The 13,529-nt window shown below is 40.4% G+C and overlaps 1 protein-coding gene across 1 annotated transcript in view; it reads left to right on the forward strand.

Annotated features, from left to right (window-relative positions):
* LOC137879956 (E3 ubiquitin-protein ligase NEURL1-like) overlaps nucleotides 1–9,846 on the forward strand; it is a 31,847-nt gene extending 22,001 nt beyond the window's left edge. The window contains exons 4-6 of the mRNA XM_068720949.1: nucleotides 1–293; nucleotides 4,752–4,931; nucleotides 5,412–9,846. The exon at nucleotides 1–293 is cut by the window's left edge and continues 424 nt beyond it. Coding sequence (XP_068577050.1) covers nucleotides 1–293; nucleotides 4,752–4,931; nucleotides 5,412–5,656 — 718 coding nt within the window. The 3' untranslated portion in view covers nucleotides 5,657–9,846. The remainder of the gene's footprint in view (nucleotides 294–4,751; nucleotides 4,932–5,411) is intronic.
* The last annotated feature ends 3,683 nt before the right edge of the window (nucleotides 9,847–13,529 follow it).

Here is a 13,529-nt window from a genome sequence, read left to right on the forward strand (position 1 = left end):
GCCCGGGTCTCTCTCTTACGGTGTGACATCATGTGACCCGGCCACCCTGAGGCCCAGTGACCTCCCGTCCAACCCAGAGTCCCTGGTTGACCGCAAGGAATTCTGGGCCGTGTGTCGGGTGGCGGTGCCGCTCCACAGCGGCGATATCTTGGGCTTTGTGGTGAACGCAGAAGGGGAGGTCATGATGAGCCATAACGGCATCAGTGCAGGGATGCAGCTGTGTGTCGATAACTCCAGACCCCTTTGGATGTTCTACGGTCTGCACGGAACCTTCACACAACTCAGGATTTTAGGTACGAGCTCACTACACTTAGGTTGCGTGTTAACTGCATAAAAACAGCTTTGTGATCTTAAATATGTTTGGGAATACAATGCAAACCATGTATTTAAATGTCAAAATTCAGGAAAAAGGGAACGGTTATTATTCCCTCCAAAAACAACTAGCCCTCAAACATTAGTAATTATGTTTGATGACTACAGAAAACGCACAACTCAAAAGGAAAGAGACAAACTAAGATTTTAGCCTTTTTGGTACAAGATAAAATACCTACACAGATCAATATTTCATATTTGCATTAGTTTTAGCAATAGTTTGACTTTTAAATCAAATCACGGTTCAAGGAATTTGAGCATGTTCCATGGATCTTTACACAATTTCCATTTAGAAGTTACTGCAGTCTGAGATCCTTCAATGACCTTTGGAGGCTGAAATCCCAGTCGGCCTAGTCATGAAATAGTTTCCCCCTCCTTAGCCGTGTTGTCTGCTCCCTTGAGTTTTTATCAACTCATATCTCTTGGGAATTTACATTCTACGCCCTCACAGTTTGCATATGAATGTTAACTTTGTATCCTTAGTTGAGGTTGAGTTTCTGTCAGCGCCGTTTGATTCCAGCAGATTTCACACAATGATATACCTGAAGTTAATCAGCCCTGAATGTGGGACAGTTTGACTCAAAATGAGCAGGATGAGAACATATAATGTCTAGCGGGTTCAGGAGCTGTTGAAAATGGTGGTTTAATGTCAAGCAGTGGTTGTACGTTTTGGTATTATTTTCCTCTCCAAAAGAATTTCTGGGTTCTTTTGATTTTGAAAGTGAAAATGAAATGAACCACACACAGGCTGAATGTATTCTTTTGATGACATGAGAAACAGTTTTCTTCATTTGCCTCCATGTGAACATCTTCAGATGATTTTATTGTCTATTTATGCACAACGCATTCTTTGTATGATTTTTGAGAATTTAATATTTAGTTTAACACATCTTCAACAAAAAGTTAAAGAAGCTTCACCACATTTTGTGCAAATCCAATGTAAGTTTGAAATATTCAGTACGTCTCACCCATTTTTTAAGAGTTCTGCACTTTAAGGATTTCAAATTCTCCATTTTTCATAAGATGGAGCTCCAGCATTTCTTCGACTTGGTATAATGACTGAAATACTGCAGAGTGCTTTTGATTTGTTTGCAGTTGCCACAGATGAAAACAATTCATCTTAATTCTTTGAAAACAAGATTCCTCCACCCCGGTGTTGTCATCTAGCTAAGTTATCGCTCTTTTTTTATTTTTTTACAGTTAATGTATTACTACAGGCAAACTTTTCTGAGAAACTGATGTTAAAAATACTTTGGTTTGTTAGAATTAGTTTAAATTCTGTCTCGTGATTCATTTGTGGATTTCAGTTTTTCCTCTCTTTCATGTAGTCAGTCAGACCAGGGCTGAGGAGGTTATTTCTGTCTTGCGTGGGCTCCCAGCAGCCAGCATTATGCATCAGGATGGGGTTGGTGATAGCTCCTTATGTTGCCCTCCATATGCATTATTAAAATGTAATTGCAAAGAGGTTTGAGATGCTGGGTTTTCCACCCACAGTTCGTTCCCTTAACACTGGTCCGCCAATCATCTCCTTTTTTTCCCTGTGCATTTTCTAACACAACCCCCCCACCCCCCACCCCCCCCCCGGTGGCGCACGCCGCCCGTTCTCCGAGTCATTAACCACTCCAGCTGTGGGGAGTGCATTTGTGACGTCTCTGCTCACCCACTCGCTGGAGCCGCATGCCACGAGTTGCCATGGAAACAGCTAGCCAGTGAGGCAAGTGACAGTTTGTCATGGCTGGGTGTTGTCGAGCCCGTGAAGTGGAACAGATGGCAGTCTGTTGCTCTCACATAATCATTTTGTCCGTGTTATCTTTATAATTTCATGTGAGATATTTGGAATCAATAATGACCTTTTGGTAGTTGTGTAATCTTAAAGCTGCTATAGTCAATATTTTTTATATGAACAATTGATCAAATTGGAAAGGGGTCACACTGAGTGACAAACCTACAGGGAATTATCGCCCGACTCTGAAGCTCCCTTCAGCTCTACGGAGGGTTTGGACATCTTTTAACTGATTGCTGGTTTTCCAGTCCACAAATTCATTCACTTCCATCGCTCTTATCGTTTTCGGCTCCATCAGAAAGCTGATTTCAGTGATAAAGCTCCAAAACTATACGACACAAAGACAGTTAGCGGCTAGCTTGTGCCAAGAGGGAAGCCTTTAAGCTAGCTGCTTAAAAGACATATTTCCCAGAGCAAACATTCTGGATTTACATTTACTATGTGGACACAAACTCAACCCTATGAATACTAGTGTTGCTCCATAACCAGTGTTGCCTGATCAGATCCCAGCCCAATCACAACTTAAAACCCATCCAGTGCTACAATAAACAGCCCAAATCATAACCTTGCCAGACACCCTTGTAAAAGCGTAAACAACAATTACATGAGTAACTGAAAACACATCCCAAGCATCATATATCTGCATCTCATAACCAAATATAAAATGTTTGATAATTAGGCTATTGCTACCCAAAAAGAGTGGTCAGAAATCCAAATGCTCCTGTCAAATGATGACATCAAGGTAAGTAGGTCCTCCGTTATCCCCAATGACAATTTAATACAACTCATGTCATTCTAGAATTAAGTGAGTAGATAATATGAATCGTATGCCTTATGTTGCAGCCTAAATTTCATCTAGCCCAGCGTCATTTTTTGCTACCCAACTTACTCAAAAATAGCTACATTGGCCGGAAACCAGGCCAATCTGGCAACATTGTCCGCCATTGCTGAATGCGTAAATGAGCAACTGTTTGCTAACAAGTTTGCCACGTCGGCTCAAAAAGTTATGTTCGCGTTGTGTTTACAAGCTTGTTTCTGTTGCCCCCAAGTGGCCGACAAAATGAATCATTGCAGGTTTAAAACCTGAATAACAGATTGCTTATTTGATGAGCAAGTATTGAAAGCCACCACTTACTCAACCACAAATAAGTATCCTGTACTGCCTGCATAACTAAAGACATGCACATACTCATTCTGGTCAAACAGCCAGCAGTAAATTCATAATACAAGAGAAGATGAAAGGATACATGAATAGACATGAAGGTTTTCCATTCTGCCTTATTAGAGTTGACCAAGACATTTGCTAACAGCCGGGCTGTCACATGGATCACGATAAGTAGGTAATGGAATGGTGTGTAAATGCTACAGTATGCATACACGTCTCTGTATCCACTTTAAAATATAATATAAATAAATAGAGGACTCTCACAAAAGCCTGTCTCAGCAAAGTGGTACAAACACATTGATCTCAGCACTAAACTAAAAAGCACACTAATTATGGAAAGGTTTTTGTATAGATTACCAGTGGTCTTGTATTCATACATATTTGCTACGTCTGTTGATTTTTTAAGCAGCAAGTCGTTTGTTGCATGACTAAAAAGCTACTATGGTTTGTTTACGTAGGCTGAAACTGAGACTGCAGTGGTTGGAGTGGTTGAAGAAAATGCACGACTTCAGAGCAGTGGAGTTAACAAACTGTATGCATTTTTTTTGCTAACAACAGACCACATAAATGTGTCTCTTATTTTAAACCAACAGTATTTCTTTATTTCAGCAATTTCTCACCATCTGTGGTTCTTTTTTTAGTCGTTACTCCACTCAACACTGTCATTGTAGGAAAGTTTGGACAAGCAAATTGTGGTGTGTGATCGGATGTAAACTACCAATATTAGATAATTTGACACATGGAAGGACGGTGGTGCCAAGTGAGCGGCCAGCCCGACAGGGTGGCAATATTTCTGCCATGGTCAGTTGAAGGACAATGTATAAACAACAATGGCGTGTTCCTGCCAGGCAGGCTGGATCAGAATTTGTCTGCCAATATGAGAACTGATGCCAGAGCCGGTGGGTATGGGGGAGCGGATCACACGGGACAGACAACAGATCGTCTGTGAAAGCATTTTGTACCCTACCCAGAGGGATCATGGGCTCATGAAGAAAAGAGGGGGGGTGGAGGTGCTTTGCGTCTCTGACGAGACTACACCAACTCATGGGCTCTTGACTCACTCACACACACCCACACGCAGACGCTGTGGCCTCACAAGTCATCTGCTTGGTAATTGACGAGATTTAATGTATGTGTGAGAGAGAGAGAGAGAGAGAGAGAGAGAGAGAGAGAGAGAGAGAGAGAGAGAGAGAGAGAGAGAGAGAGAGAGAGAGAAAGAGACAGACAGTATCAGAGATGCAACAAGATATTCACTCACCTCCATTTGCTAATTATCAGCTCTGTATAACTCCTCAGAGTGTGAAAAATGAAATATTTGATTCCCAGTTCCAAAAGCATTGCATTTGGCTCTTTTTAACACTTACTTTCATAGATTATCTGTATGTTGCTAAATCTTTGTTGTGACCCAGATGTCTGTTTTTTTACCTTCAGGCTCATCTCCACACCCGGACCCACGAGGCGTTTCGGTCCCCAGCTCCCCATCCTGTACACCCAACACCCCCACAATGCTTGGCAGCGGCAACTCCGAACCCAACCTCAACACTCCCTTGAACATCAACCTCAATTCAAGCCTCAACTCCAGCTACTACACAGTCTTTTCCTCCTCCACAGGTTTGTCCAAGTGTTCCACTTTATTCGTCTCTCTATTTGTCCATCTTCTCTCTAGCATTATTCTCCCCCCATGGGAATTTCTGTCCAGATGTTTGTTTTCTTTGTGTATGAAATGTATTAAAATGCAGACATGCAGGAGGACAATAAAACAGCTGTGACAATAAAAAAAAAAAAAAAAAAGCTGTGATCCCAGACGTCACTTCTGTTAAAAGCTGCAGACAGCACGACAGGAAAACTCCTGGCAGATAATGGCAGCACAAGAAGCTTAATTAGCAAAGGAAAACAGTAGGGATGGTATTAACAGCTTAAATAAAAAAAGGTGCACTGGATATATGTGTCACACATGTGAGCGTAGCAATGCAACTACAGTTGTCTGCCTGAACTGCTTGGGAGCCTTCCTCCAATTTCTGGCATTTCTGAGTTAAAGTTCTCTCTTTCACACGCACACATCTCTAATGTCTTCAATCTCGTCACCTAAAGGTACAACCCCAAGCTCTCCATTCTCCAGCCACCCAGAGTCCCCTACCTTCCCATCCTACTCGGGCTCGTGGAGCGACGAATGCACCATTTGCTACGAGAATGTGGTGGACACAGTCCTCTACGCCTGTGGACACATGTGTCTCTGCTACACCTGCGGCCTCAAACTCAAGAAGATGGCCAACGCATGCTGCCCCATCTGCAGGAGGACAATCAAAGATATCATCAAGACCTACCGGAGCACGTAGGCTTGTGTGAAGACAATGTGTCGCATCGTCAGGTTCAGCTCAAGGTTTTCAAAGCCATGTAAGACTTTGTAAAGTCGGATGCAGCACAAGTGAAATCCCCGCTTGTTTGCGTGTGCAATCTTGCTCAGGTACTCTACAACAGGACTTAAAAACTCCATTAAAACATTATTTCTGTTATGGCTAATGCACATTCTTGGGAAGCTCAGAGTTCCTGCCTATGGCGTCTTCACAGTAAGGACCAAGCAATGAGGTTTATCATAACGTGTGATCAACAGAAACAAAATATGTGCAGGTACTGCAGATAGGGCCATTACCTACTATTGTCTAGTGACTCAGTGAGTTGTGCATCTGTTGAAGAGAAAGAGTAATCTGAAGAGGCATCTGTCCTACTTCTTGCAGAGTAACCCTTCATTCTGCTGGTGATTGTGTTGCTGCTAGCTAGTTTTAGAAGACGTAAAATTGTCCAGAACTGCGCAAGAAATAAGAATAAATATGTGGTTTCACCAGCTGCTACTCCACAGCTTGTCAGAGTGCATTGGGTCAAAAACTGTTATTTTAGGGTAAGAATCAATTCTGTGAGATTTTGTTAAATTTGACATTTCCTGAAGGCTTCCAGAGGCCAGTGAGGATGTAAAAAGAAAGAGTTTTTATGGTGAAAACTATGGTCTAAAATAAGCCATTTAAAAGAAAAATACTCCTCCTGCAATAAAACACAATGCAATGCCTAAACCTTAAGGATAAATAATAAATAAAGAAACTGTTTTGTTGGATATCTCACTACCTGCTGAAAATTCAGGCAAGGTTAGATTGTGCAAAGGGTAAAAAAGTGAGTGTTGTCACCATAGAAGGTCACGCTTGAGGTGAAAGAGGATGTAAATCAGTGAAGAAAGAGTGAGGGAGGATGTTGTATGTTTGGGATGAAGACAGTGGAGGAAGGGGTACCTTTTGGTGTGTGTCTGCACATCGTTTCAGTGCAGAGAAAGTGTTTGCTCACTCAGGCACACCCCATACATCATAGGTTTGTATGAAAGCCATGTGAAATGTGGGACTTGCATGAGTTGCATGTCCTGCTTCTTGGCGGCCTCAGTGAGCCGGCTGGATGCTGTGATTGGACAAAAGTCATTCAAATAAACATTGGTGGGCAGTGAAGTATTTTTGAAATGCTGAACGAGCACATTGGGATGACGACTCAACCTCTCCATCGTCGCAAGAAACCCATGAAATCCCACTATAAGTCACAGATGGCTGTGCTGGCTTCAGATTACACACTTCTCTTTCATATGTACATACAAATTAAACATGAATATTTGCTTTCAGTGGTGACGTATTTCAGCACACTGTGTCTTCAAGTGGAAAAAAAAAAATCACTTGAGTGCAGTCAGTGGCAAGGATGTAGCTTGTTATTGTGGGGCATTGCGAGACGTTCATTTGCATATCAGTTTCTGAGTGCTGCTCTTCATCTGTAAAAGCAAACTCCAAGGACATTTCCTCTTGACTAATCTCATGCATTATGTGCTTCTTTGAATTGTTAAGAAATACAAGCTATTTTCAGGTGTTATTTTGGCCTCGCTGAAACATTACTCAGTAATTCGTTAATTAGTAAGCGCTGATTTGTTTTTGTTTTTCAAGGTATTGAAGCTTGTCATTTTGCCGCTGTGGTGGAAAATTAGCAGTTATGTTGTACAATATTTGAGTCACGGTTAAGTTTTCTTGTGTGCCTTTGAAAAGAGAAGTCTGAACACACTTTTGGTCTGTTAGGCTGCTCGCTGTGAAATCCAGGATGTTCATATTTATCTTATAGTCATTCTGGTTGTGACGTCTCTGGTGTGAGCAGGTTTAGCCACACAACCTATAAATACAAACATTTCAGTGTGCTTAATATCAGTGTGTGAATTTATTCACTGCTAAAGATGAAATGTTTGAATATCGCCTTGTCCTCCCTGTCACTGCAATGCATAATACTGGAATTTGTTGTGCTTGAGATGCTCAGCCATTTATATTTCTACCTGTTTTTGTTTTTCTTCCTGACCAAATATGACCTAACAGAAATGAAATATTTGTGAAACATTTCTGATAGAAAAATAGTCTAGATGAGTGTAATATTAACTGTACATTTTATTTATTTTTGTCAATACTACTATAAAGAATTATCACAGTTTGTTTAATAAGTAGGGTTTCCAAAAAGTAAGAATAGTTTATTTTATTGTTGCATAGTTAAAGATTATAAACCTGTCTTCATCTGAAATGCTCTGTGGATCTGTCAAGTTGATTTTAACTTAAAGGAATAGTTTGACATTTGGGGATCTACGCTTATTCACCTTTTAGGAGAGTTAGATGAGAATATTGATACCTCGCTCTAGTACTACAGAACCTACTACCGAGTATTTATACTCAAGTACTGTAATCAATAAGTTGTGTGTACTTTGCTTATGTATTTCCAAATTATACTACTTTACACAGGGGATATATTGTATTTTTTACTTTTTGCTTATACACAGTTGCACCAGTAAGAATTATTGCAATATTCTATGTAATAATATAACTTTGATGGGAGTACTTTAACTTTTGATACCTTAAGTGCATTTGACATTTCGGTATTAGCATAGGTTACAACTTTTACGTAAAACAACCATAATCATTTTTACAATAACAATGTATCAAATGCCAACCTGAAAACAATGTGATAATGTGAGAGGGGTTGCTAATTATCACCCGAATCTGCAGCAGCCCCCCCCTCAGCACTAAACAGCAGACAGAGCTGCCCTTGCTTTGTAGCTGTGCATGCTTTAGTACATGTTCGTGCATGTGAGTATGCCCCATTGGTTAGCATAGCACCCACCCTCCGGTTCCCCCTCAGGTAAACCCTGTTAGTCCGGTCAGCACTTTTGCAGTGGTTGCACTGTTAGCGCTGTAAGCACGGTTTGCTGCGAGCCGAATGCTCAGCCGTCGCCATGTTAAGAGACAATCAAAAATCTCCCAATCTTGTATAGAGCTCATTTAAAGACTGGAAACTGGGAAACAGCTAGCCAGATTCTATCCAACAGTAAAAAAAAGATCTGCCAACCAGCACCTCTGAAGCTCACAGCCAGTAACCTCTAGAGCTTTTAAACCGTTCTAAACAAGCACGCTTTAACATGTGAATTAGTGCATGTTGGATGTGCTTGTAGGCAGATTTTGTAATCTTTGAGTTAGAGGTGTAAATCAACTCAGTATGTTATTGCATTTTTTCTTTTGACAATGATACGATCCAATTTTGATTTGATTGAATTCAGGGGCCTGCGATCGATATGAGGCGATATCATACGGGCATTTAACACAATCAGTGACATTTATATCAACTCACAAAAAGGATCTAAAATATGATTTGACAACTTTATTACTGGGTTCTGTAGGAAGGAGGTGCGCTTGGACAGAAATTGGTGACACAAATGTGCCACGAGAATTTCAAAATAAAGACATATCTTAAAGAGGATTATATTGATGTTTTCACTTTGCATTGATGATATTGGATCATTGATCATTGAATCCATATATTGATCCAGATCGATGTAGCTTTGCACCACTACTCTGGACAGAGCCAGACTAGCTGTTTTCAGTCTGTGGCCACTTGCTGGACAAGTATGAGAGTCGTATCAATTATTTTATCAATTTTTTTGCCAGAAAATAAGCGTATTTTCCAAGATGTCAAACGTTTCCTTAAATGCCATATTGGCTACTAAATTATGCTAAGAGAATAAAATGTGTAACGGTGGCATTGGTTACCAATTAGTTGGTGAAAAATAGTAATTGTTAAGGCTAGGCTAGTTTGTCCTACTTGTGCATATTTAAATGATATCTTGGCTTTGTGTTGTAGTGAAGCAGACATGCGTATGATCAGAAATTTTTCAAATGTGACCAAATATTTGCTGTCCAAACAAAACAAAACAAAACCAGCAAGTGCAAGTGGGCATTGTGCATTTTGGAACAAGAAAATCAGCTCATAACTTGAAATTTATATTAGTTGTTAAAAAAACATTCTTAAGGTGGTTTAATTATGTTCAGTTTGATAAATAAAGTTTAAGTCTCAATTACTGGCTTTTTTTGCTTATTTATTTTTCACATTGAGCTCATACTGTTCTTTATGTACAAGAGACAGCCTGTCGCCTACTTCTGTTCATGCATTGGACGAATTACAATAAAAAGTTAAAACTAACCATTTCACAGCTATTCCTTATTATGTTTTTTTGCACAGCAGGAAACAAGTCAATCTGGCACAAAAGATAGGGAATGAGAGAGCATAAGTGCCATTGTGTTTTCCCAAAGCGTGCATTATACAAATGGTTGGCGTCTCATGCAAGAAAATTCAAAGTAGACAAAAGTTAGAGAACGAAAGAGCAGCCATCTTTAACACAACCACTCGCCGCAGTAGTGTACTTGACTAACACCCCGCCATATACTATATGAATAACAAAGACAAGGGCTTTTAGTAAACAGCTATAACTCACAGAGAAACTGTTTAGAGTTGTGGTATGTAGACCTGGCCAGAGTGAACATCATCGGTTATTTACGAGCCTGCGGGCTTGGCTCTAATGGAGCACTGTTTTATGCTGCACTCCAATAGGCACGAAGACGATCCATGATGTCCGGACATGAAACAGGCAGCAGTGGCTGCCGTTCATGACCAAGTGTTCTCAAAGGTGCGAGGGTAATACACAGCCAGGATCTGTGACAGTGACATGAATACAGTATATCTTACTGGTGTCTGTGTACACACACACTTTCCACTCAGACCTCTCAGTGAACCTGGCTGCTGGCCTTCTGAAGGCTTAAGGGCTTGGCAGACTTGTTTGAGCTGCGTTGTGGTATCTCATCTGGACAGCTGTTTGGTCAAACGCACACGCCGTCTATTAAGGTATCAAATTTGTATTCCAAAAAAAGAGCGAGGGTATCGATTTTGAATTCTAACTAGACATCTGACAGTCGGAGTTTGAGTTTGTTCCTCTGTTCTAGTTAAGGCTTTAAGCTTTGGGTGTTCAGCGTGATGTAAAATCTTTTCTTCGGTGAGATTTGCAGTGTCAAGGGACAGACTGTGAGGAGAAGTGCAATTATATTTAAAAATACAACTTTGTTCACGATGCAAAAGGGATCTCAACCCTATATCGTCTAATTAGGGGTGATGAAGGCAGAGTTGAAGGTTACTGTGATGCTTTGCTCAATCTGTAATGAGAAGCTGAGTGCTGCTGCCCTCCAGAGGCCAGAAACAGCTCCAGCACCTTACGGAGAAACCCTCAAAGACAAAACCATCAGCAATGATTTAATAACAACAATAGACTGGGAAGAGGTTACTTCATAGTAATGCTCATCGTTTTTCAAGGCAGAGTCAACGTGTTTTTTGTGAAAAACAAAATGTACAAAAACCTTCAGACTTAGGAACCGGCACTACATTCCAATAGCAAACAATGCAGTCAAACTGATTGTGTTGCCATCGCTCGTTTGCGTCACATTCAGTTAGGACGCAGTAGCTGTAATTTCAATGACACACAGTCTCGTTCTCAAGAGAGACATGAGGAAACTTTGTGGCCACAGACAGAGAATAGTTGGTGGCCAGGGGCCGGCGGGCCATGGTTAATGTGGAACCCTGACTTTGCATTCATATATTCAAACTTTTTTTCCTGTTTGGTATAAATAATATCAATTTGTCAAAATCCTTTTGACTCAAAGTCTACTTACTGTAGTTTTTTTTTCCTTTAGCTTTAAATCACTTTGTAAGTCTTCCTCAATATGCTCAGCTGTCAGAATACTATTTCTAAGCTCAAGAATGAACTTCCACACTCGGTACATTACATTCTGAGTTTTGAACAACCTGTGACACAATGGCTGACACATCACCTCCACATTTTATGTTATAAACCTCTTGAGGGGTCTTTATCTCACCTGCAACATGTTTCATTTCCTTTTCGTTCTCTCTAACTCCTGTGATTTATTATTTGCAATAAACACATACTCTACACATGAGTACAACAAGCAAGCAAGTACAGACACACAGCCAGCAGACAAACATGGTATAAAGATGATCAACAGGCATCCATAGCTTCGTTCCAAGCCAGTGAGTGTAGCATGAGATCCCAATGGAGGAAACAGCCAGCGGGATGGACATATTTCACATTGAACTCCTGTAGGCTGTAAATCTTATTATATTTCAGGCACCAAATCTAATATATAAAAAATGTGCAGTGTCTGACAGTGGAAAACCGCATCAGTGTTTTGATTTGGTGTTTCTCTGATTATAATTGAAGGTGACAATTTTATGGGCTACAACTCCGCGCTTGTAACTTAAACTTTTGCTTGGTCAGTTAAATTAAGCAGCCCAGTGACCACAGAATGAAAGCCTGAGAATGTGTATGTGCAGGTTCTCCTGAAGCAGAAGCTGCTAGATGAGGTCAATCAAAGTGAATTGCACCACTATGCGGCTCAGTGTTATGGGTAAAACAATGGAAGACATGTCAGGCAACCAAGTGTGATCTAATTTATTTGCATTACAGCATCCAGCTGGTCAAACACTCATCTGTATTGCATATGGCCAGATGTGAGTTTATTCTGGATATAAACACATTCAATAGAGATCTTCTCCTCATTCCAATGCAAAAAGCTTTTAACGCAACACAACTAAGCCACGTAACATAACCAGTGATTATGGCCTGTGATATGTTTTAATGACATTGCTTATTATACGCCACATTAACTTGCAATTAATTCAGAAGATGATTACTCACACGACCACACAAAACACCACATGTGGGGCATTAAAGTCAAATTAAATTGCTTTTTTTTTTTATTTATCTGCTACAGCATAGGCCTTCTCTGAGAAGAAAATATCCGAAAACAAGAGGGTAACATTTATAAAATTTGATTTCATGATGGCTAAAACAGGAACAAAAACCAACATTAGCTTTCCTGATAAAGTCTACTTTGCATACCTGCGCTTGTTGAACGAGCCACCAAACAAACAAACAGGGGGAAATGAGCTGTTTACGTCGGTTTATGGGCCTAATAGTCAATTAGCTGCTCAGCTGCAACACTTTCAACAGTAAACTTACTTGTATAGGTCAGTTGTGTCCGGACGGTTACATGTTGGATCGATCCTTGATCCTTACACACGTTTTCGGTGCATCACCTGCTAACTGACAGCGTAACAGCTGCTGTCAATCAAACCCGGACACGCCCCTCCAGGAGAGGAAGTGCATTGCTGCGGATATTTCCTTTACAAAAGAAGGAAAACAATTGGACTGAAAAAGATACTTTAAATACTTGAAAATAATATATGGCTTACTACTAACAGAAATACAAATACAATTTTTTTGGGGGTATTTTTTGCCTTTTATTTTGATAACAGACAGTTAAGAGGTGAGACAAAAAAGGGGGGGGGGGGGTATTCCATTATTCCATATTGGGTCCCCAGTTTGGACTTCAACTGGGGACTTTGTGATTATATAGTCAATTACACTACCGAGACAGTTTATTGAATTTAGTTAACTGTGTAGATTTATTGTAATGTGCATGAATGTGTGTATGCTTTCAATGTGATTTATACACGTAAGGGATACAACGCCCAGCATTTGCCACTAATGGTACAAAAGCAACCCTAACATTATTAATTTGACTATATGAAAAGGTAATGTGACAATGTCCCTTTTTATATAATCAATACTGTTAAATAACATCCGGCTTTTGATCCATTCATAGGACCATTTTTGGACATGAGGGTGGTGTTGTTGAAGGGGCACTTGAGTTCATGTGACATTGCTGTGGGAGTACATGTCAGAAAAGGTTGGGAAACACTGTACTAGAGGACCAAATGTGTGGGCAAACATTAGCTAGGAGAGATGAATAGTTA

This window comes from Cebidichthys violaceus, unplaced genomic scaffold, assembly GCF_023349555.1.
Source record: "Cebidichthys violaceus isolate CVI_PGR_0920_01 unplaced genomic scaffold, fCebVio1.0.p SCAF_10, whole genome shotgun sequence".
In the NCBI taxonomy this organism is placed as follows: Eukaryota; Metazoa; Chordata; class Actinopteri; order Perciformes; family Stichaeidae; genus Cebidichthys; species Cebidichthys violaceus.